This window comes from Salvelinus namaycush, chromosome 8 (assembly GCF_016432855.1).
Source record: "Salvelinus namaycush isolate Seneca chromosome 8, SaNama_1.0, whole genome shotgun sequence".
NCBI classification, from domain to species: Eukaryota; Metazoa; Chordata; class Actinopteri; order Salmoniformes; family Salmonidae; genus Salvelinus; species Salvelinus namaycush.
Genome location: NC_052314.1, coordinates 10,026,855 through 10,051,829, shown reverse-complemented (window position 1 = coordinate 10,051,829; position 24,975 = coordinate 10,026,855). Strand labels below are relative to the sequence as shown.

The 24,975-nt window shown below is 43.3% G+C and overlaps 1 protein-coding gene across 1 annotated transcript; it reads right to left on the bottom strand.

Annotated features, from left to right (window-relative positions):
- Positions 1-17,182: 17,182 nt before the first annotated feature.
- Positions 17,183-18,667, bottom strand: LOC120051741 (kelch repeat and BTB domain-containing protein 13). The gene has a single exon (XM_038998624.1). The coding sequence runs from the start codon at positions 18,665-18,667 to the stop codon at positions 17,183-17,185; it is 1,485 nt and encodes a 494-aa protein (XP_038854552.1).
- Positions 18,668-24,975: the final 6,308 nt, after the last annotated feature.

The following is a 24,975-nucleotide window of genomic DNA, read 5'->3' as shown; positions in this document are numbered from 1 at the left end:
GGCCTAGGTTGCTGGGTTGGACTCTTACAGGAGCCCAACCTCCTGAGGGAGTAATGAGAGTACTTCAACAGTGTGTCGGCCATAGAGCTCCAAAAAAATATCCACTTTCAAAAGCTGCTCTATGAGTGCATCTCCACGACATAGCCAGGGATGAGACAGACCAAACAAAAATGCCACAGTGCCGTTTTATTGCTACATTTGTTTAATCAGGCCCAACATTCTATTACCTCACGGAGACCCTATAATTATAATAATTAGACCCTTTTCTTTTAAAGAAGAGGACCATTTAGGGCCCAGCTGAAAATGAACACTTTGTACATTGTTGACATGGGGCAATTGTGAACAACACACGTCCTTGTGTGGAAGGGGCGACTCAAGACTGAGGGAATCTCTTGATGAATGAGGGTCTCATTTCGGCGCCCGCCAGGACCTGTCGAGCGAGAATCGCTTCTTGTTCCTTTGGAGGCGCTCGCTAGACATCTTGGCTCCGCGGTGGTGGCTTTGCGCCTGGCTGCGTCTGAGGAGATTTGCTCTTTTAAGAAAACACACCGTGTGAAAACGGCAGCTTGAAAAAGGGGCTCCGCTTCTCCCAAACGGGGAGGGGGTGAGGTCATAGAGGTGGTACCTCAGTGGAGTCTTTGTTTAGGTTGTGGCTAGAACGTCTGAGGCATTTCTGGAAATCTCTGCAAACTGTGCCATAGTCTGTCTCTCTCTCTCTCTCTCTCTCTCTCTCTCTCTCTCTCTCTCTCTCTCACTCTCTCTCTCTCTCTCTCTCTCTCTCTCTCTCTCTCTCTCTCTCTCTCTCTTTCTCTCTCTCTCTCTCTCTCTCTCTCTCCTTTTCTGCAGTTCCTTGGCTGCCCCAGCTGATTGTGAGGGTTTGGGTTGATTGTGAGGGGGCCCTCTGTTTGCTCAGACAAAAGGCCTTCTTTCTGCTGAAGAAAGCAGAGTTTCCGGCGTGAGTTTGCTGATGGCCCATATAAGGGGATGGGGCCAGGGGGGCATGGGTTGGAAGGGGGAGTGGTGATGGGGGGAGGGGGGTGTGAGTTAGTCGCAGGCTGGGGCGGTCCGAACAGAGCCACAGCTGCATCCTAACACAAAGACGAGAGAGAAACACTGACCACTGTCTTCAGCCTGAAAAAAAAAAAAACTTCTCTTGAAAATAATGGGACACAGTTTGGCTAACTTGACAGGGATGACACTTTATTAGCTTAGCCTTTTCAGATCCGGATCACATCAGTTTCACCTGATTTAATCAACTCTGCAACTGTTGCCAGAACGGGGTGACGAATCAGACCGCAAATAACCCTAATATACAGTATCTTTCAAAGAAAGACAACAGAATAAGAATAACCCTGTCATGCACACACGTACATACATATTCCCTTAATGCACACTTAATGCACATTACCCTACTACACAAAGACTGGCTCATTCTCTTTACCCTACTACACAAAGACTGGCTCATTCTCTTTACCCTACTACACAAAGACTGGCTCCTTCTCTTTACCCTACTACACAAAGACTGGCTCCTTCTCTTTACCCTACTACACAAAGACTGGCTCCTTCTCTTTACCCTACTACACAAAGACTGGCTCCTTCTCTTTACCCTACTACACAAAGACTGGCTCATTCTCTTTACCCTACTACACAAAGACTGGCTCATTCTCTTTACCCTACTACACAAAGACTGGCTCCTTCTCTTTACCCTACTACACAAAGACTGGCTCATTCTCTTTACCCTACTACACAAAGACTGGCTCCTTCTCTTTACCCCACTACACAAAGACTGGCTCATTCTCTTTTATCCTGTGGAAGTTGGAGCCTTCCTTGATATAAGACTTCTGACGCTGCGTATGCAAGGAGGCAGGGAGGCAGGGAGGCAGGGAGGCAGGGCGGCAGGGAGGCAGGGAGGCAGGGAGGCAGGGCGTAAATCTCCTTCCTGGTGCAAATAGACAGATTTATATGCCTCTCCCCAGAAAATAGATCAATGACTGGCTGCGGCACAGACGGGTGAAGGGGTTCGAATCGCTCTGTCACTGTCACAGTGCCCGCTGCAGCGGCCGGCTTTTACAGCTGGGAAGCCAGACAGACATGGAGAGACAGATCACTTACTGTAAAATGAAAACAAATATGGTTATGCTTAGGTCATACAGAGGGAAAAGGGATGCTTCATAAGCCAGGTCACCTCACTTAAAGCCTCATAAGTCACTATGGCAACAAGTCAAAATACTTCCACTCAAGCTAAGGGACCTGCAGTAATACTCTGCCTGGCCCTACCACTTGAGGGAGAAGCTATCCCTAACCAGAGCCATATACATGTATATTGTTCTAATTCTACACATTCAGTTACACAGCATTGTTTAAATATTCCCCATGTAATGTTAATGGGGAGTAACATGGCTGCCATAGAATGTTGAAGTGTTATGTAAATGTATCATAACGCAGAAATCTGCATTGGCCCAACTCTCTAAATATATGGCTCTGCTCCTAACCACAGATAGTAGATCAGATGACCCTACCCCAATCCTAACCCCCGACCAGAGGTAAGGGGCGACTACTCCCTACTCTCTTAGACAAAAGCTGGATACACATCACAGCTGTGCTGACCCACCTCAGATCAAATATATATTTATTTTTCATCCTCTCCCTTCTAACAGAAATGCTGCCTAATGACCAGGTCTCAAAACTATTTAACGTACACAATGATGTTATGCAGTTATGCAGTCATGTCCAAAATGATTGGCACCCTTGATTTTTTAATTTATAATATTGTTTTATACTAATATAATTGCTCAGATAAATATTTTGTTTAAGAAAAATATATATATTTTCTAAAAAAGATATAGGTCCAAATGATTGGCACCCCTGTTTTCAATACCTTTCAATACCTCACCTTGCGATGATAACGGATCTGACTATTTTTCTAAAAATGTTTTAAGAACACAATGGGAGGGATCTTAGAACATTCCTCCATACAGAATCTTTCCATATACTTGATATTCTCCGTCTGCGCTTATGGACGGCCCTCTTCAATTCATACCACATGTTTTCAATGGGGTTCAAGGTCAGAGACTGACACAGCAATTACAAAAAGTAGATTTTGTGGTAAATTAATCATTTCTTTGTGGATTTTGATGTGTGCTTGGCATTAAAGTCTTGCTGGAAGATCCACTTGCGGATAAGTTTCAGCCTCCTGGCAGAGGCAACCAGGTTTTTGGATAAAATGTCCCAATACTGGGTAAAGTTCATGATGCCGTTGACTTTAACAAGGGTCCCAGGACCAGTGGAAGCAAACTAGCCCCATAACATCAAAGATCCTCCACTATATTTTGCAGTAGCTATGAGATTCCTTTCTGCATATTCATTTTTCTTTCGATGCAAAATCCACCACTGGTGTGCGTGGCCAACGAGCTGCATTATCAAGTCATCTGACCATAGCACCAGTTCTAATCCAAGTGCCATTGCCATTTTGTAAACTCCAGATCACATTTGTTGGATGACATGAACATAGAGCTCTTTGCGTGACACACCAGTGGTGGGTTTTACATCGAAAGAAAAACAAATATTACTCGTTAAACAAAATATTTTTCTCTGAGAAATTATATTAGTATAAAAATAGATAATTTCCAAAATGTTTTGAGAATATAATACAGCTCCATATTTGTATTACTTATTTTATTATCTTTTCTGCTTATCTTTATCACGGGAGCCAATCATTTTAGCATACAGTGCATTCATAAAGTATTCAGACCGTTTAATTTTTTCCACATTTTGTTACATTACAGCCTTATTCTAAAATGGATTAAATAAAATTCAAATCCTCATCAATCTACACACAATACCCTATAGTTAGTGAATTTTCTCTGGTTGGGGCATCACTGGCTAAGGGCAGGTTTTCATCAAGGAGCTGGCCGCTCGGCAGGTACAGAGCTGGCCACCCGGCCAAACTGAGCAATCGGGGGAGAAGGGCCTTGGTCAGGGAGGTGACCAAGAACATGATGGCCACTCTGACAGAGCTCCAGAGTTCCTCTGTGGAGATGGAAGAACCTTCCAGAAGGACAACCTTCTCTGCAGCACTCCACCAGTCAGGCCTTTATGGTAGTCAGGCCTTTATGGTAGAGTGGCCAGACAGAAGCCACTCCTCAGTAAAAGGCACATGACAGCCTGCCTGGAGTTTGCCAAAAGGCACCTAAAGATTCTCAGACCATGAGAAACAATACTCTCTGGTCTGATAAAACCAATATTGAACTCTTTGGCATGAATGCCAAGTGTCACGTCTTGAGGATACCTGGCACCATCCTTACGGTGAAGCATGGTGGTAGCAGCATCATGCTGTGTGGATGTTTTTCAGCAGCAGGGACTGGGAGACTAGTCAGGATCAAAGGAAAGATGAACGGAGCAAAGTACAGATAGATCCTTGATGAAAACCTGCTTGAGTGCTCAGGACCTGAGACTTAGGCGAAGGTTCACCTTCCAACAGGACAATAACCCTAAGCACACAGCCAAGACAATGCAGGAGTGGCTTCGGGACAAGTCTCTGAATGTCCATCTCACTCATAAAAGCATGCATACATGCACTGACACACACACACACACACACACACACACACACACACACACGGACGGACACACACACACACACACACACACACACACACACACACACACACACACACACACACACACACACACACACACACACACACAAACACACTGTAACAGGCAGTAGGCAATCCCACGGCACCACCACCTTAAACACTCTTCTCCTTGAATGGATTCTAATGGGGCAATTTGCCACAACTTTTCCCTATCCTCCCACTCCTCCATCTGACGCCTCACAAATTGCCTATCTATTAAAAAGCCCTGGATATGACATGTGGTGCACAGGGACCCAACCTCATTACATGCCTTGTGGGAGATTATTAAAATGTCTCCTCTGATTTCAGAGTGCTTTTACTCGTGACAGGATGAGGAGGAGGACGGATACAATAACCACCACATCTACACACTTGACTTGGCGAGGCATGAAAAAGGAACGCAAATAAAGTGTTGGTTATTCAGGTTATAACAGGTTATTCATTAGCAGTACAATGACAGAAAAATAGATGATCGATGTCAAGGAGATAGGATAAGCAGGAGATAGGATAACTGAAGCAGGAGATAGTATAACTGAAGCAGGAGATAGGATAACTGAAGCAGGAGATAGGATAACTGAAGCAGGAGATAGGATAACTGAAGCAGGAGATAGTATAACTGAAGCAGGAGATAGGATAACTGAAGCAGGAGATAGTATAACTAAAGCAGGAGATATGATAACTGAAGCAGGAGATGGGATAACTAAAGCAGGAGATAGTATAACTGAAGCAGGAGATAGTATAACTGAAGCAGGAGATAGGATACCTGAAGCAGGAGATAGGATAACTGGAGCAGGAGATGGGATAACTAAAGCAGGAGATGGGATAACTGAAGCAGGAGATAGGATAACTGAAGCAGGATATGGGATAACTAAAGCAGGAGATGGGATAACTGAAGCAGGAGATAGGATAACTGAAGCAGGAGATATGATAACTAAAGCAGGAGATAGGATAACTGAAGCAGGAGATAGGATAACTGAAGCAGGAGATAGGATAACTAAAGCAGGAGATAGTATAACTGAAGCAGGAGATGGGATAACTAAAGCAGGAGATAGTATAACTGAAGCAGGAGATGGGATAACTGAAGCAGGAGATAGTATAACTGAAGCAGGAGATAGGATAACTGAAGCAGGAGATGGGATAACTAAAGCAGGAGATAGTATAACTGAAGCAGGAGATAGGATAACTGAAGCAGGAGATGGGATAACTAAAGCAGGAGATGGGATAACTAAAGCAGGAGATAGTATAACTGAAGCAGGATATAGGATAACTGAAGCAGGAGATGGGATAACTAAAGCAGGAGATAGTATAACTGAAGCAGGAGATAGGATAACTGAAGCAGGAGATGGGATAACTAAAGCAGGAGATAGTATAACTGAAGCAGGAGATAGGATAACTGAAGCAGGAGATGGGATAACTGAAGCAGGAGATAGGATAACTGAAGCAGGAGATAGGATAACTAAAGCAGGAGATAGGATAACTGAAGCAGGAGATAGGATAACTGAAGCAGGAGATAGGATAACTAAAGCAGGAGATAGTATAACTGAAGCAGGAGATGGGGTAACTAAAGCAGGAGATAGTATAACTGAAGCAGGAGATGGGATAACTGAAGCAGGAGATAGTATAACTGAAGCAGGAGATAGGATAACTGAAGCAGGAGATAGTATAACTGAAGCAGGAGATAGGATAACTGAAGCAGGAGATGGGATAACTAAAGCAGGAGATGGATTAACTAAAGCAGGAGATAGTATAACTGAAGCAGGAGATAGGATAACTGAAGCAGGAGATGGGATAACTAAAGCAGGAGATAGTATAACTGAAGCAGGAGATAGGATAACTGAAGCAGGAGATGGGATAACTAAAGCAGGAGATAGTATAACTGAAGCAGGAGATAGGATAACTGAAGCAGGAGATGGGATAACTGAAGCAGGAGATGGGATAACTAAAGCAGGAGATAGTATAACTGAAGCAGGAGATGGGATAACTAAAGCAGGAGATAGGATAACTGAAGCAGGAGATGGGATAACTGAAGCAGGAGATAGTATAACTGAAGCAGGAGATAGGATAACTTAAGCAATACTTATACTCGTGCTTTTACGAGGCTAATAGATATCATTCATCAGACACAATGGGGACTCAGTGATTTGCACTTCAGTCGACTGCAAGAGACCGAATCGTTTGCTAATGTGTCTTTTTATGGGCCACATTTAGTACAAATCTTTGGCTGGCTGGTTTCCCAATATAGATGTTTTAAAGCAACACAACCCACATTAGGCTTTGACCTTTACCAGTGTTGAGAGAATATGGAACTGAACTTCATGCGGGACAGTGCCCTTATCCATTCAATTTCCATTTCGGATTAGTTGCTTGGCCAAAGGGGAGTCGGATAATTGCCATCTGATGGAACGGAGAGATCTGATGGAAAGTTGCACATCAAGTTAATGCTCCATACTAAAGGGACAATGTCCTCTTTTAATACTCAGTAGACATGTTATTGCTTCCAGATTTAGAGACACTATACGTTCTGAGCTGAAACAAAGAAAACAGAGGTTCCATATCAGTTTTGATAGATGTCCTTAAATTATGTTTTCCTCTCAAGATCAAGCACTCCAAGAGATTCAGACCTAAAATACCCCATAGACTCATTGACGTATTCCCATTAATCGCCCCTTTTAAAATTGATTAGAGGTGGGGAAATGCTCCCAAAGGAAGGGAAATGGGAAGCTCTTTCATTACCGTAGCTACCTCCCAAGACTGTAATCCTCAGAGAGATGGTATTCCATAGAAATATGAAGAAAACTATGTTAAAATGTTAGCATCAAATTCATTCTTATTTTTCGTTCAAACACTTGATAATCAAGGAAAAGCAGGTGTTGCTGTTCTCTTTGTGTTGTTGATAGGAGGCTACACGACCGCCTATCTTCCCTTTGTTATAAAAAATTATCCTTTATGTACCATCGCTACGACATTGATAGACTAGCAATAACTAAAGCTGTAATAAATAATATACGCCATTTAGCTGACACTTTTATCCAAAGCGACTTATAGTCATGCTTGCATACATTTCACGTATGGGTAGCCCCAGGATTCAAACCCACAACCCAGGCAGTGAAAGCGTCATGCTCTACCAACTGAGCTACAGAGGACCACACAAATTGCTTAAAGACGTCTCTCAACAATGGTATGTTTCTATATGGGGCAATTGAGGTCACATGTTTTAGGGAAGGCCCTAATATGGTGTCAGAGGTATCGCACAAAACAAGTGTTGACCCATTTTCTCCAAGTCGACCTGGAGGTGACATTCCACCTCAGAGGTCAAGAGTAAGATAGGACTTCCTTATCCTTTAGGATGTATTGAAGGATATCCGTTTCAGAGAAGTTCCACAATGCAGGTTTGATTAAATTACTGTACGTCCAGGATTTCATTTTTTACATCAAGAAAGGAATGGTCTGTGTAGAAGTATGCAGAAATACAAGGACAATATTTATGAGCTATTTGGTGCATTGCAACATTAATTTCTATGATATTTGCTGTAAATGTGGCATCATGGCTGCTGATCAAGGCTGTACCATTCTGAGTTCCTCTGTCGTCAGGATGGGATCCGGATAAGGTGCCCAGGGTCAAAAGGCACCACAGGAGCCATGATATCACTGCTAGGCTAGCATGACCCAGTGCCTGTGTCACAGAGCAAAGCTTTATTTAGAATGACCTAATTCTTCCTGTAGCTTACAGTGGGCGGTTGGACCGATAACACACAACTCTCTGGCTTCCCTTCTCTCTCATGTAAACACAGACAGAAAGAAAACGTAAACCATCATCGACTTGTTGACCCCAAACGACAGTTAATAGCTAGACATAACACATTCACAACACAGACAAAACACATTGAGTGTTTTCAATGAAGTTTAATGTTTTCAATTGTATGTTTTTATCTGGTGTTATCCAGCCATAAACAGTTGGATACAACAGACAGCTCTAACAGTCATTGTTCTGGAAAAAGGGGTTGAACTGAACCCAGTGAACTAACATAACCATCCTCTCTGACAATACGATCAACTTCCCGCTACACTTCCTGTTATGAGACTGACCCCTCAATCTCAGTAATACCTGATGGGACAGAGACACATGTCCAGAGTAACAAAACCCAGTCTCCATTTTCCTGTTTTGAGCCGCTCTTGAGGAGGTTTATTTTTGACGTTTGCTGCTGCTGGACTGGTTGCTGGATGGAAACCCACATAACCCCCTTAAACATACCCTCAGACACCTCCACATCCTACTGTATCATGAAGGATATACACTCCAGTTCTGAAGTAAACCATACCTTGTTTGGGCAACGGCAAAGTTGTAACACCATGACATGCGCTTTGTTCCTCCCACTTACTGTATAGCAAAACGACTTCAAAAGAAGAATAGGATGGATCATGTTTTGTGAAGAGGGGGTGGGAACGGAGGTCATTGGTTCACTTGTGGAAAAGCGCATCAAAATATTGGCTAATATTCAAATCAATAAAGTATTATTATAGCCAAAAAGGTCCACAGAAGCTGTATGTCTGTTCATAAATACCTTCTTCTGTCACATGACCATGTCCCCTGACCTTCCAACACACATTTCCTTCCTCCTGTTAGCCTGTCAGCATTCATCCTGTCACAGCTACTTCCTGGGCAGTCGTCGCCAATCATTACAATACCTCTCTGAGCTGGTAGCCTAATGCAAGCACCATCAGTGCTTAGAAGTACAGGTTGGGATATGGACTTACTGCAAATGGAAAAGAATGTTAATCATAAAACATGACCAATGTGGCATTAGCACCGGACTAACAGTTTCAGAAATAAAGAAAATGGATATTGGACAGTAAGTTATATGAATGAGAGCGAGGCCAATACTATTTTGTGTTAGGTGACTATTGCATCCATAAATAGCTGAAATGACGTCACACCCTCTAACACTAATCTCTCTTGACTGCATGTTTTCCCTATAGTTTTTTTCTCTTCAGCAGAACGGCCTTGATCTTCAAGTGATTCGAGTGACTGAAGGATTCTCACATCATTTGTTTCCTTGGACAGCATTGCTCACAGGGCCACACAATAAAAACAATCAAGACTGTCAAATTGTATTAAAAGTGCCTTTCAATGGGAAGTAATTATAGCTTTCTAGCGAATATAATTAGCATTGTGTGATGTAACTAAAGGGACCAGAGTTGCCAGTGAAATGTCCACCAGTCACTTTTTTATCACATCTCCTGGTATCTACCGGAAGCAAAAAGGTTTTCAGTGTTGTTTCATGTACACATTGGAAAGGAAAATAAGATGTCAAAAATATTTTTGAGTAAGGCCACACCAAGATTATTAACATATGAGAAAGCATTGATCATGGCTCTGTTAAAAATGCATGCCCCCAAGGGAAGAAGAGAAAAACTTTACATCAGAAATTGTATTTTTAGATATAGTGTATCTTCCAAATGTGTAAATGTGCTTGTTAGCCCGTTTGTGCTCAAAGCTACTGTAGGTAAATCAATAAAAACACAAACCTATTTTCTGGTTCATTACAAACTTTTCACTCTCATGATGTATTTTACATGTTCCATTCCATGAGATGCTTTGGATGCTAAAAATATTCTATCTAAGGTCCCCACACAGCCTCAAAACTCACTCTAAAGAGATTTCAATCTAATTCATTTTTTAAATTCCAATAAGTTACAGCTGAGAGCAGCTTATTTAAGACTTCACCTATAACGTTTGACAAGTACTGCCATGGTGCAAACCTACTGATGTCACTCTGATTTAGCAGGGGTGTTGTCATGTTTTACAGAGGCGGCTGTGGGAGCGAGATGAGCTGTGTCTCGAGGCGGGTAAAACAGGGTCCCATCTGTGGAGCGTAGTGGACATACACAGTGGGGTGGTAACATGCCCTGGGGCCAGGATAACCTCAGATGGCTGACTGCATAACCAACACAATCTCCATGTTGACCTTGGTTGAACTGGATGCATGTTGGAATAATGACATGAGCTATGGGACCATAATAGAGAAACTCAAGTCATTGTGCTCTCTGATATTGTCTTTTTCTCAACTGGATTTGCCCAACTCCTGTGTCTTCTCTCCGTCCTCTTTCGCCTCCTTTTAAAAAATGTAATCAAGGAGAAGGAACGTGGACGAAAATGCGCTTGTATGAAACGAGACTCACCTTTCCATTCGCCTGTAATCAGGCAAATTACGTTTACAGGGGTGGAATCCCAAAATAAATGTGTAAAGTAATCCAAACAAATTTTGCAAGTTCTGCAAGACAGTTTATATACTGAACAAAAATATAAATGCAACATGTAAAGTGTTAGTCCCATGTTTCATGAGCTGAAATGTTCCAAATACACAAAAAGCTTATTTCTCTCAAATTTGGTGCACAAATTTGTTTACATCCCTGTTAGTTAACATTTCTCCTTTGACAAGATAATCCATCGACTTGACAGGTGTGGCATATCAAGAAGCTGATTAAACAGCATGATCATTACACAGGTGCACCTTGTGCTGGGGACAATAAAAGGCTACTTTAACATGTGCAGTTTTGTCACACAACACAATACCACAGATGTCTCAAGTTGAGGGAGCATGCAATTGGCATGCTGACTGCAGGAATGTCCACCAGAGCTGCTGCCAGAGAAATTAATGTTTATTTCTCTACCATAAGCCACCTCCAACGTCGTTTTAGAGATTTTGGCAGTACGTCCAACCGGCCTCACAACCACAGACCATGTGTAACCACGCCAGCCCAGGACCTCCACATCTGTCTTCTTCACCTGCGGGATTGTCTGAGACCAGCCACCCGGGCAGCTGATGAAACTGAGGAGTTTTTCTGTCTGTAATAAAGCACTTTTGTGAGGACAAACTATCTGGGCCTAGCTCCAAAGTGGGTGGGCCTATGTCCTCCCAGGCCCACCCATGGCTGCACCCCTGCCCAGTCATGTGAAATCCATAGATTAGGGCCCAATGAATTCATTTCAATTGACTGATTTCCTTATATGTCACATGTTGCATTTATATTTTAGTTCTGTAGATATAAAAGGATAAGTACAATATCATTTTAAACATCTGCATGCTTCAAAGTGGATGTGACAGATATAATAACTCTTCCGTGAAGGACTCAAGTAGGATACACATGACTATCCTCAATGAAAGGTGGCTATCGAAGAGAGGAGGGCACACTTCCATTTGCCTATTAACAAAGTGACACTCTCATCGACTATTCGACTAGTTATTGGTTTCCGGGTCATTGAGAGGACGAAGGACAGAGGACAGACTTTTCTCCAAATGAGAAAAAGTCATTGTGTTTGCATAGACTACCGGCATGATTACTGAATGTACAACTGATGCCACCATTCTGATTCTGTCCATTGGCCAATGGGGCATGGAGAGTTATCATAGACAGGATAACTCCTTGGATGGGTCTTGAGTATGAAATTCTGCATTTAGTAACAAAAATACAATTAGAAATCAACATCATCAACATTAGTAAGAGTTTAGTCATGATTACAGGTGACTGGCCTAAAATAAAACAGGTATTTTTATCCTTCTAGTCTTTCTTTGGAGTTGTTCCTCTTCGAGGGTCTAGGCTGGGTAAGGTTATTGTAAATTGTACATTATCGTAAAAAGGTCTATGCCAATATAATATGATTGATTGATGAGCAACATAAAAAATGGTAACCTGCCGATGACAGCTGTGTATGCTATTACACTCACGGTTGACCAGGTTCTTTCTGAGCTTCAGTCTGCATTCACTGCTTTACAAAAAATCTTTGTTGAAGTGAAATATGTGCTGAAATGCAGATAAACCCAAGTGTATGTTACTCTCAGAACACTTAAAAACGTATCTGATGATTTGTACTTTGGAAATGTACTTTGGATGGTGCCCACATTGACCGTGTCCTCGCTTATAAATATCTAGGCATCTGGATAGTGTCACGCCTGCTCCCGCTCTAAGGCGCCAGGCTCCCCAGCATTATGCACTCCTGCCACCATCATTACGCACACCTGCCTTCCCTCCGTCACGCGCATCAGTGATTATTGGACTCACCTGGACTCAATAACCTGTTTATTACCTCCCCTATATTTGTCAGTTCCCCATCTCTGTTCCCCACTGCTGCATTAATGTTTGTATGTCTTTGTATACCCGTGCGCTGACGCTTAAATCAGTTTTACCAAATTTCTCTCAGCATGTTAAATGTGCAACCAGAGGGAAAAGAACTCTGGACCAACTACACTCCACACACAGAGATGCATACAAAGCTCTCCTTCGCCCTCCATTTGGCAAATCTGACCATAATTCCATCCTCCTGATTCCTGCTTACAAGCAAAAATTAAAGCCGGAAGCACCAGTGACTAGATCAATAAAAAAGTGGTCAGATGAAGCAGATGCTAAACTACAGGACTGTTTTGCTAGCACAGACTGGAATATGTTCCGGGATTCCTCCGATGGCATTGAGGAGTACACCACATCTGTCATTGGCTCACAGCAACACCATCATCCCAGAAACCCTAGGCCCACTCCAATTTGCATACCGCCCCAACAGATCTACAGATGATGCAGTCTCCATTGCACTCCACATTGCCCTTTCCCACCTGTACAAAAGGAACACCTATGTGAGAATGCTATTCATTGACTACAGCTCAGCGTTCAACACCATAATGCCCTTAAAGCTCATCAATAAGCTGAGGACCCTGGGACTAAACACCTGACGGGCCGCCCTCAGGTGGTAAGGGTAGGTAACAACACATCCGCCACGCTGATCCTCAACACAGGGGCCCCTCACGGGTGCGTGCTCAGCCCCCTCCTGTACACCCTGTTCACTCATGACTGCACGGCCAAGCACAACTCCAACACCATCATTAAATTTGCCGATGACACAACAGTGGTAGGCCTGATCACCGACAACAACAATGAGACAGCCGATAGGGAGGAAGTCAGAGACCTGGCCGTGGGGTGCCAGGACAACAACCTCTCCCTCAACGTGATGAAGACAAAGGAGATGATTGTGGACTATAGGAAAAAAAGGACCAAGCACGCCCCCATTCTCATCGAAGGGGCTGTAGTGGAGCAGGTTGAGAGCTTCAAGTTCCTTGGTGTCCACATCACCAACAAACTAACATGTTCCAAGCACACCATGACAGTCGTGAAGCGGGCATGACAAAATGTATTCTCCCTCAGGAGACTGAAAAGATTTGGCATGGGTCCTCAGATCCTAAAAAAGGTTCTACAGCTGCACCATCGAGAGCATCCTGACTGGTTGCATCACTGCCTGGTATGGCAGCTGTTCGGCCTCCGACCGCAAGGCACTACGGAGGGTAGTGCGAACGTCCCAGTACATCACTGGGGCCAAGCTTCCTGCCATCCAGGACCTCTATATCAGGCGGTGTCAGAGAAGGCCCTAAAAATTGTAAAAGACTCCAGCCACCCTAGTCATAGACTGTTCTCTCTGCTACCACATGGCAAGTGGTACCGGAGCGTCAAGTCTAGGTCCAAGAGGCTTCTAAACAGCTTCTACCCCCAAGCCATAAGACTCCTGAACATCTAGTCAAAGGGCTACCCAGATTATTTGCATTGCCCCCCCCCCCCCCCCCCCCACACACACACACACACTTTCCACTCTCTGTTGTCATCTATGCATAGTCACTTTAATTAACTCTACCTACATGTACATACTACCTCAACTAACAGGTGCCCCCGCACATTGACTCTGTAACGGCACCCCCCTGTCTATATTGTTATTTTTTTATTACTTGTTACTTTTCTCTTATTCTTATCCGTATTTTTGGAAACTGCACTGTCGGTTAGGGGCTCGAAAGTAAGCATTTCACTGTAAGGTCTACATCTGTTGTATTCGGCGCATGTGACTAATAAAATGTGATTGAATTTAATTTGTTCCTGTCCTGTTACCTGTCTGTTCCGCATTAAATGTTCAACTCCACGTACCTGCTTCTCATCTCTAGCGTCGGACCTTACAGATAGATGAAAATCTATCTCTTTAAAAGCATATTGATGAGTTAGTTAAGAAGTTAAGAATTAAAAGGGTCTTCTTCTATAGAAATAGGTCCTGCCTCTTGCTAAATAGCAGAAAGCAGATTATTCAGTCGATGTTCCTACCAGTTCTAGACTATGACAACATTATCTATATGAATGCAGCTGCCACTATATTAAAGCTGTTAGATGCAGTTTATCATGCTTTATTACGGGCAATAGGTTCAGTATGCATCCCTGCGTTCTTTACCAGAAAGTAGGCTGGCCCTCTTGATGTCAAGTAGGCCGATTCATTGCTCTCTTTTTATTGATAAAGCTCTCTTACAAAAACTTCTGCTGTACCTAACATCATTAATAACCTTTAGATGTACAAGTTACCATACCCAGTCTCAGGGATCGCTAACTCTAGAGATCCCTTTGCTCTCCTCAGAGTTAGGTAAATCTGCGTTTAGTCTTTGCACCCCATGTATGGAAAAATCTACCACTAGATGTACTGGTGCCTCTCGGGAAGTTGAAATTGTTGATTGGGGCCCTCTTTGCTGAGGTATGTGATTGTTTCTCTTGAGTGTGTTTACCAATCTTGTAAATTTGTATTACGTCGTATTTGTCAATTGTGTCTACGCAGGGCTCCCTTGTAAAAGAGACCTTATTCTCAACGGGACTCCCTGATAAAATAAATGTGAAATACAAAAAAGAAAAGAATGGGAAGGGTAGTATAACAGTGATCTGGGGAACACACAGATCATGTAGTAACACGCTAATAATGTGACGCACAGAGCAGATGTTCATATGAAGGTCATGCAGAGCAATAGTCCTTTCCACACTCCAGTAGTCTGTGCATGATTTGTGTGTTTGGCTCCAGCTCTAGACTGTCGAGACGTTAGCTTGCACGCCTCTCTGCTGGCGTCTAGCAGGCAGATGGGAGGAGTGATGGAGGGCGCTACATAAGGACGCTGTCCCCGCCTCACCTCTGGGATTTTAATTTTGAGTCAGGATGGACATATTTAGCATTGCTGGCTGCGGTGGCGTGTACCCAGCTGCCCACTGTGCCTATCTCTGCCTGGTATACACAGCGCTTATACTCCCACACTCTCAGTCAGTCAATGCCAACAGGAAACCAAGGCTGCAGCCCGCTAAAAACAGAATCTTTGTGTTACGGGAAAACTACAGTAGCTCTGAAATGCAGAGGAATGGGAGCTAAGAAAGAGCTTGGACATGACTGATGAGAGGGACGTTGTTGTGCATTGTGGTCAAATCACTGACGTGGATGTATTGACTGAGACATATTTCTTGAGTCAAATTGAAAAAATAATGCTCTATGCTGAAGGTTCCTTAGTCTGTGGATCTGGACTCTAGATGAATGATAATGGTAGATTTATTGTCACGTGAAAGAAACACAAATAACTCATATTTACAACACAACATAGCATATAACTTAATTTACCATTTCTAAATGATGGCATGTGACTTGCAATCCCTGAGTAAGTCCTACAAAACCACATGTCCTGGTCTGTTTAATAATGTTTTCTAATCAAAGTACTATTACAGCTTGCCCATGGCTGCCCTGATTCAACCGAAGTCTTTCTTTCTTTGAATCTGGCTGCCGAAAAAATGGGTTTTACACCAAGCTTTAGAATAATCAATATATTTTACAATGTTCGCCTAAATTGAGTCTTGGATGCATTGTTGTCCTAACTTGACCCATGAAGACTCTCCTCCACTTGAAAATGTGAATATCCCTTTGAACAAGGTTACGACAGGATTTTCCACTGTTATGTCTTACTGTTTATATTACAAATAAAACGTAATTGTAAAAAAAACACCCAGTGCAGACCTGTGTCCTTTTTTATTTAAAAGAGACGTATATCGCATTCCTGGATATTCAACACACAGTGATGAAAAATGTCACACATCAACTGAAGAACAAATTTACCTGTCATATAGGTCTGACACACACTTACGTATTGACCTTTTAGACCTGGCAATGATTCGCAGGGCCTCAAAGGCGGCAGGTAGCCGAGCAGTTAGAGCTTTGGGCCAGTAACCAAAAGGTTGCTAGTTTTAATCTCCAAGCCGACTAGGTGAAAAATCTGTCAACGTGCCCTTGAGTAAGGCACTTAACCCTAATTGCTAAAGGGTTTCTCTTGATATTGGCTGACCCTGGCCCCACTCTCCGAGTGTGTCTCAGGGGGAGTTGGGATATGAAAGAAAACACATTTCCAATTCACACATGCATACAAAACACACTTGTACATGTGTGAAGTAGGACAAATATAAGCAGCCACCATATTATTATTATATTTCACACTTTCAAGAAACGGTCACACAAATCCACATGAAAGGCCAAATATATCTGAATCTATCTCAGTTGTAGGTCTTTTCATTGAGGCAATGTTTAGTTTGGTTTTTCAAAGTCATACTCTGAGACTATATCCATCCCTTCGCCGGTTTGCTCAGCTGGCAATTAATTATCACCTGTAAGATCCCATCTACCTCGTCTTCTCGAGGGAATTTCTCAGATCTGATCATGGGTCTCTTTTCTCTCAACATTGTCCATATCCATCTGGGATGCCATTTAATATGGACCCTCTGCGTCCCTTGGGCAGCCTAAGAAAAAATGTCCACAAGGAGCCACTTCTTGGGAAACCCTTCATCTGGTTCCTGGGCTTCCACGTTTTCCCCTCAATAGCGTACTCCAAAGTCATGGTTCGGTTCAGCGTGTAAGCCGAGTCGCCTCTCACCACAGCTGTGAACAGGGAGCCTTTGCTATTGGAAAAGTGCCCTGGCAAGGCTGTCCACTGGCCTGTGGTGAGGTTGTAGCAGTCCATCATGCATCTCAGGAAGTCATCTTGTGGCCCGTTACGCATGACATACAGGTTATCCCGGTGAGCCACCATGGCGTGACCGTAGCTCTGATGCCTTATCAGAGTGCTGACAAGCAACCACTGGTCTATCCTGGGCAGGTATTCATAGATTTCGGTGGTCTCCATGGGCTTCCACAAGCACACAAATATCCGTCCCATGCCCTTGGTGCACGCTGCTCCGGTGACTGGTCGAGGCAAATGAGCCACAAATGACCACCTTCCAGTCGCAACTTCGTAAGTTTCCACTGATGACATGATTGTTCGCTCGTACTCGCCCCCAATGGCATAAAGACATCCATCCAGTCCCACAAGAGAGAAGTTGTACCGCAACTGTTTTGGACTGGCTATCATGGTCCACTGGTCAACCTCCACACTGTAGCAGAAGCAGGAGTCCACAGCATATTTGCGGGCACCCTGCACCTGTATCCCTCCCACGACATACAGCTTGTTGTCCAGAACGGTCAGTCCGGCCATAGAGGTACTGGCCTCTAGGGGTAGGTCTGTGAGGACCTTCCAGTTTTTCCCATCATCGTCCAGGTAGCACAAAGTCCTGTTGCCAGCGTGGATGGTTTCATCCACACCACAAGTCGAGTGGGCTCCAACTGCTACAAACGCGCTAGGAACCAGTGACTCTACATATGCAACAAGTTCTGTTGGTAAGCTTTTCCTGACTTCGACCTCTAAGTCATGGTACATGTTCCGGATAAACAGTGCAGCAGCATGGTAGAGGGTCATTAGGCCAAAGGTTGCTGCGGTGTGATACATTAGCAAACAGTTATCAGAGTCGATCAGGTCCGTGAGATGTTTGGCAAGAGGCTCCACCTGCAGGAAGGCAGCGCATTCTATGGCCTCCACGATTTCGTCAGCATCCAGGATAGGTCTCTTGCCTCGTAAAACCACCAGTGTGATCAAGAATCCTCGAGCACACAGACCCTTCAAGTGGATTTCCTCCTGCCGGCATTCTTTCATCCCCGAACGGTAGAGAGCTTGGAAATACTCGCAGCTCTTTACCAGGAAATCTCTCTCTTCTGTAAAAACGGAACCCTCCACTACTAACTTTAACTTGGCTATCCCTAAATCATGTCCTGGGACCCGATATGGCAAATCCCTTTCGCGCAGTGCATTATCACAGCTGTTCCATTCCATAGCCTCATTGTTAGACATTGCGGTTGTTATTCCTCCAATTATATAATTTCGGATATTATTTCAATCACTAACTAAGTTAAACGAACAAGAGATAACAACATTTCCGAAAGACTTCTCTCTAGAACGGAACAAAACAGAAGTGGGTCTGCATATACTTGGTCTACTCCAAAGGGAAGTTCCATTCTTTTCACAGCTATGGAAATAGCACTAGCTATACATAGCGCAGGACCAGCAACAGACATCAGTTGCGTGTTGAGGTCAGAAAAGCAAACAGCGTCCCACCAAAAAGGAGGTCAGGGATATCTGTTAAAAATGCAATACATCAAGAATATTGTGTTTGTTGACAACTCTGACATTCAAGGCCAAAGAAATGTCAATTTAGGTCAAATTAATTTAATCTATACTTGAGGGTTAAGTTTAATGCTATTACAGCTATCTACGGAACTCTGAATGACAGTAAGGTCAACCTTTAATTATAATGCAACTAACTGGAGATGTTACTGTACGCAGCAAATAAAATATTAGACGTGTGCTACTAAGAAATAAGATGTATCACATTAACCACACCATGGAATAGTATGACCCACATTTTACCATTGTCTTGCTGATAAAAAATAAATATTCAATCTCTATTGAATAAGCCCTGCCTTAGTAAATGGTAATGATTTCTAGCTCAATTTCAATCACAATGGCAACAAGCCTTTCAGATGAAACATCTCTAATAACACTTTAATGGGGCTTCTCAGATGAGGAAGCAGCCTGCTCCACTCGCATTCGTAATCAAAGGTAATTAACAAAGCCCGGAAGCGTGGAAACGGGGTAATTGTAAGGTCAAAGGTCGCCCTGAACTGCATTAAAGCCTCTTCGTGAAGTTAACCCTCAGCCCCACTTATTGAAACTCATTAGCTTCACTCACCCAGACAGCATGGCCCTTCTGGTGCCAGCCATCGTTTCCATGGAAACTGGCCTCCAAGACGTCTTCTCTGTTGTCGCACTTTGAGCTCTGACCTGTGGAGGTCACATGATCTAATCTAAGTCAAGAGTCTTCTCGTGCCTGTACTCCTGTGCAATGCACCACCACGTGGATGCACTCAAGGCTTAAATCCATTCACATGGTCATCATAATGTATGACTATCAGTCATGTTGACGAAATTAAGTGCTGTTGAAAGTTTGAGTTTAGTCACTCATAGCAATTAAACCATGTGCTAATGTACTGCATTTCACAGCTGTAAGACTTACATAAATATATACACATCTATACAGTATTTACACATATATACAGAGTCATACAGTATTCAGGAAACATCAATTCATATCTTGAAGGAGACTATGATTATCACCCTGTGAAACTATCATGAAGCACCACACATTCGAACTATCAACATTATTGAGACAAGATGTAACTAGCAACATAGGGAGACACACTCAGAGGTGATTTAAGTCATATACTTCTCACAGTGCTGTATATTGTTCACTTCCTAGTCTACAGATGTTGTAACACTCCCATTAGACCTCAACACAAACAACTAGGTGAGGGCGGTAGTGAGGAAGAGTCAGCTGACCACTGTCAGACAATCAGTTAAGATGATGAGGGCGGTAGTAAGGAAGAATAAGCTGAGCACTGTCAGCCAATCATTTAAGGTGATGAGTCATAGTGAAGCAGACTAATGAGGCAGAAGTCACATGACCTCAATGTTTTTGTTTTGACAACCGTCCTCCCCCTCCCGCACCCCAACACCACCACTACAACACACACACACACTTTCACAGTTTTAAAAGTAATTGGTATCAGACTGGATTGCTGTTGTGTTGTAATGCTATTTTGTAAGGAGACTATTATGAAAGCTGGGTCACACACACAAGCTCCAGGGACTCTCATAACCAGATTGTTCTGCACCAACTGAACGAGGCATTTCATGAAGTGTTGGCTATTGTATGCATTTTCAAATTATATAAAGTTTATGAAATGAATTTCACAAGCGTCTGTGCCTACTGGGTGTTTGCAGGTGCAGGCATGCATTGAATTCCAAAGAGTAAACGTAGGCAAAGGAATTTGAGTCCTCTCAAAGTCCAAAAGGTGCCAGAGCATGATAAAGTAGAATCACATAGTGGAGATGTTTTCCCGTTTAGTCCATCCCTTTCAATCCCAAAACACAGATCATCCATGAAATCAAAGGTATATTTTTAACCATGTTAAGAAGCTGTATACTGTTTGTTTACAATTGCTTTGTTTACAAACATTGGAGTAAGACAAGCTTATATTTGGGGTTCTGATGGGGCACGACAATTGAAATAAGCTCATGAGGCATTTATAAGTCATATTCTTCAAGAATCAATGGGTATATATCATTAACTAAAAATAAAAAAAATGTATATAGCATCTGCAGACTGCCCCTTTAATACACATACATATATACACATCTATACAGTATTTACACATATATACAGAGTCATACAGTATTCAGGAAACATCAATTCATATCTTGAAGGAGACTATGATTATCACCCTGTGAAACTATCATGAAGCACCACACATTCGAACTATCAACATTATTGAGACAAGATGTAACTAGCAACATAGGGAGACACACTCAGAGGTGATTTAAGTCATATACTTCTCACAGTGCTGTATATTGTTCACTTCCTAGTCTACAGATGTTGTAACACTCCCATTAGACCTCAACACAAACAACTAGGTGAGGGCGGTAGTGAGGAAGAGTCAGCTGACCACTGTCAGCCAACCAGTTAAGATGAAGAGTTAAGATGAAGACTTAACTGTAACACTCCCATTAGACCACAACACAAACAACTAGGTGAGGGCGCTAATGAGGCAGAAGTCACATGACCTCAATGTTTTTGTTTTGACAACCGTCCTCCCCCTCCCGCACCCCAACACCACCACGCTCTCACACAAACACACACACTTTCACAGTTTAAAAAGTAATTGGTATCAGACTGGATTGCTGTTGTGTTGTAATGCCATTTTGTAAGGAGACTATTATGAAAGCTGGGTCACACACACAAGCTCCAGGGACTCTCATAACCAGATTGTTCTGCACCAACTGAACGAGGCATTACATGAAGTGTAAGCTACCGTGTGAATGTTCAAATAATAAAAGGTTTATGAAATGAGTTTCACATGGCCGGCTCTAGCCTTTTGGGGGCCCTAAGCAAGACTCGGTTGGCCCCTTCCCACCCCACACCTTGTGGCAAAACATTTTTTAAGTACATTTCCTGCAATTGTACACATTTTGCCATGGGGCGTAGAGAAAATGTTGCAGTTTTAAAGCAAGTTTACAGCGATTCTACAAATTCTGCCATGACTTATGCCATGTTAACATGATATCTGAGTGAAAATGACTAACAAAATCAATGTGGGCCCCCTGGAGATCAGGTCCCTGGGCACATGACCTCCGTGCCCGGTCAGTTTTCGGCCATGATTACTACATGTTTAGATAACTGGCTAGACTAACTACCAATCTAAAGATTGTTAGCTGACATGGCTAATTGAGTGACTGTCAATGACTGACATAACAAGAGAAAAACTGCTGAATGCACAACCAAATTTCGAAATTGCACCTAGTGTACTCTACTATTCTTACTCAAAATAGTAAGTTGAGACCCCGATTGAGTCCCCCCCCCCCCAAAAAAAAGCTGGCCCTGGAGTTTCATAAGGATTTGTGCCTAACGGGTGTTTGCACGCGCAGACAAGCATTGCATTCTAAAGAGTAAACGTAGGCAAAGGAATTTGAGTCCTCTCAAAGTCCAAAAGGTGCCAGAGCATGATAAAGTAGAATCACGTAGTGGAGATATTTTCCCGTTTAGTCTGACCCTTTCAATCACAAAACTCTCACACTGTGACGAAGTATGTCATGTGTTGTGGCTCCTCTCATTACCTGTGCCCTTGGCTGGAACAACAGAGCGTAACAGGACCCACTGATTGTAATCCCTGCAAATGCATATATGTTCTGGCAGAGAGCTCTACCGTCCTCTGATATAACAGAGGTGCGAAGTGTCTTTAGCTTTTCATTATTGCTCTTCCTCAACCACGGAAACTACAGTCAAGCTTTGTTGGATTGTATTTTCATAGCGGTTGTGGTGTAGAGAAATCATAATCTAGGCCTACTATCATAACTTTCATTCAAAACATAGAGTGGAAAACAGAGTGGACTCCATTCATGGACGTCTAAGGAGGAGCGAACAGTGCAGGGATGACTTTCCCTCCAAAGGTCAGGGAGAAACTCTATCACATCAGGACGGGTTAAGGGCTTATTTATGATGTATCGTGTAGCCCTGTTACACCTCAAATGTTGATAGGAACACATTAACCCCCCCATGAATTACGCACTTGGAAGGTGAGTCTGACACCTAGGAATTTGGATGACAGAATGATAACTTGCCAGTGGTGAAACGCTGACACTGTTTGGTCACCAACCATCCCTGTCCAGGCCCTTAGTCAGCAGCAGCACACGGGCTATCAAATCAAATCACATTTTATTTGTCACATGCGCTGAATACAACAGGTGTAGAACTTACATTGAAATGCTTACTTACAAGCCCTTAACCAACAATGCAGTTTAAGAAATAGAGTTAAGAAAATATTTACAAAATAAACTAAAGTTAAAAAAATCGAATCAGATCAAAATGTAACACAAAAAACAATAACGAGGATTTATACAGGGGGTACCGGTACGGAGTCAATGTGCGGGGGTACATGTTAGTCGAGGTCATTTCTAGTGACTATGCACAGATAATAAACAGTGAGTAGCAGCAGTGTAAAAACAAAGGGGGTCAATATAAATAGTCCGGGTGGCCATTTGATTAATTGTTCAGCAGTCTTATGGCTTGGGGGCAGAAGATGTTAAAGAGCATTTTGGTCCTAGACTTGGCTCTCCGGTACCGCTTGCCGTGCGGTAGCAGAGATAACAGTCTATGACTTGGGTGACTGGAGACTTTGACAATTTTTGGGGCCTTCCTCTGACACCGCCAAGTATATAGGTCTTGGATGTCAGGAATATGGGACCCAGTGATATACTGGGCCTTACGCACTACCATCTGTAGTGCGTACGGTCAGATGCCGAGCAGTTGCCATACCAGGTGGTGATGAAAGCGGTCAGGATGCTCTCGATGGCGCAGCTGTAGAACTTTTTGAGGATCTGGGGACCCATGCCAAATCTTTTCAGTCTCCTGAGGGGGAAAAGGTGTTGTCGTGCCCTCTTCACGGCTGTCTTGGTGTGTTTGCACCATGACAGTTCACTGGTGATGTGGACACCAAGGAACTTGAAACTCTCGACCCGCTCCACTTCAGCCCCGTCGTTGTTCATGAGGGCCTGTTCGGCCCTCCTTTTCCTATAGTCCACAATCAGCTCCTTTGTCTTGCTCACATTGAGGGAGAGGTTGTTGTCCTGGCAAGGATCCAGTTGCAGAGGAAGGTGTTTTGTCCCAGGGTCCTTACCTTAGTGATGAGCTTTGTGGGCACTCTAGTTTTGAACGCTGAGCTGTAGTCAATGAACAGCATTCTCACATAGGTGTTCCTTTTGTCCAGGTGGGAAAGGGCAGTGTGGAGTGCGATTGAGATTGCGACATAGTTAATAAGGAGTTGCTGATGTATTAGCGTGACCTATTGTGATCAATAATGTATACAATGTTGTTTTCAACTCTAGTCTGTGGATTAAACCCTACTCAAAGCTGTAACCCACATTTGTTACAATTGATGTCAGAGGTGGGATTATGCCACAGCCAGGCAAAAGTTGTTTAGCAATGTTGCTTCTTAACTCAGTACTCAAGGACCCTGATAACAGGTGCACAGCCTTTGGCACAGTCAGTAGGGTGTTGGGTTGTCAAGCGTGATGTCGTGGCTCCCACTCTTGGCTTGCCCAAAAATGTGATACAATATCTCTGGAAAGTGTCATTTGTAAGCATGACAAATTAGTCCGAATTGATTCTATGTATTATGTAACAAACAACAAATAAATTAAAAGTCTTTCATTTTTATAGCTTTTACTATTTTGGCACAACAGGTTCTGTTGCCCTTTAGGGGCCATTTTTAGAGAAGATAGATCCACTCTGACGGTGACCTCCCTGGACTGTAAATAAAGGGCTTGAGTGGAATTGGGGGGCAGGTGGTCGAGGGGTGGGGGAGACGGGCAAGTCACAAGTCACTGACGCACAGAGAGGTCACAGAGGGCACAACCGCAATAGGAGTAGAGTGGTGGTGGTGTTGGAAGTGGGTAGGGGGTGGGGGGTGGGGGGCGGGGTTGGAAATGGATGTAGTGTCACAGGTGCAATGGTAGAGGGGGGGTTACTGCCAGATTGATCTGATGTA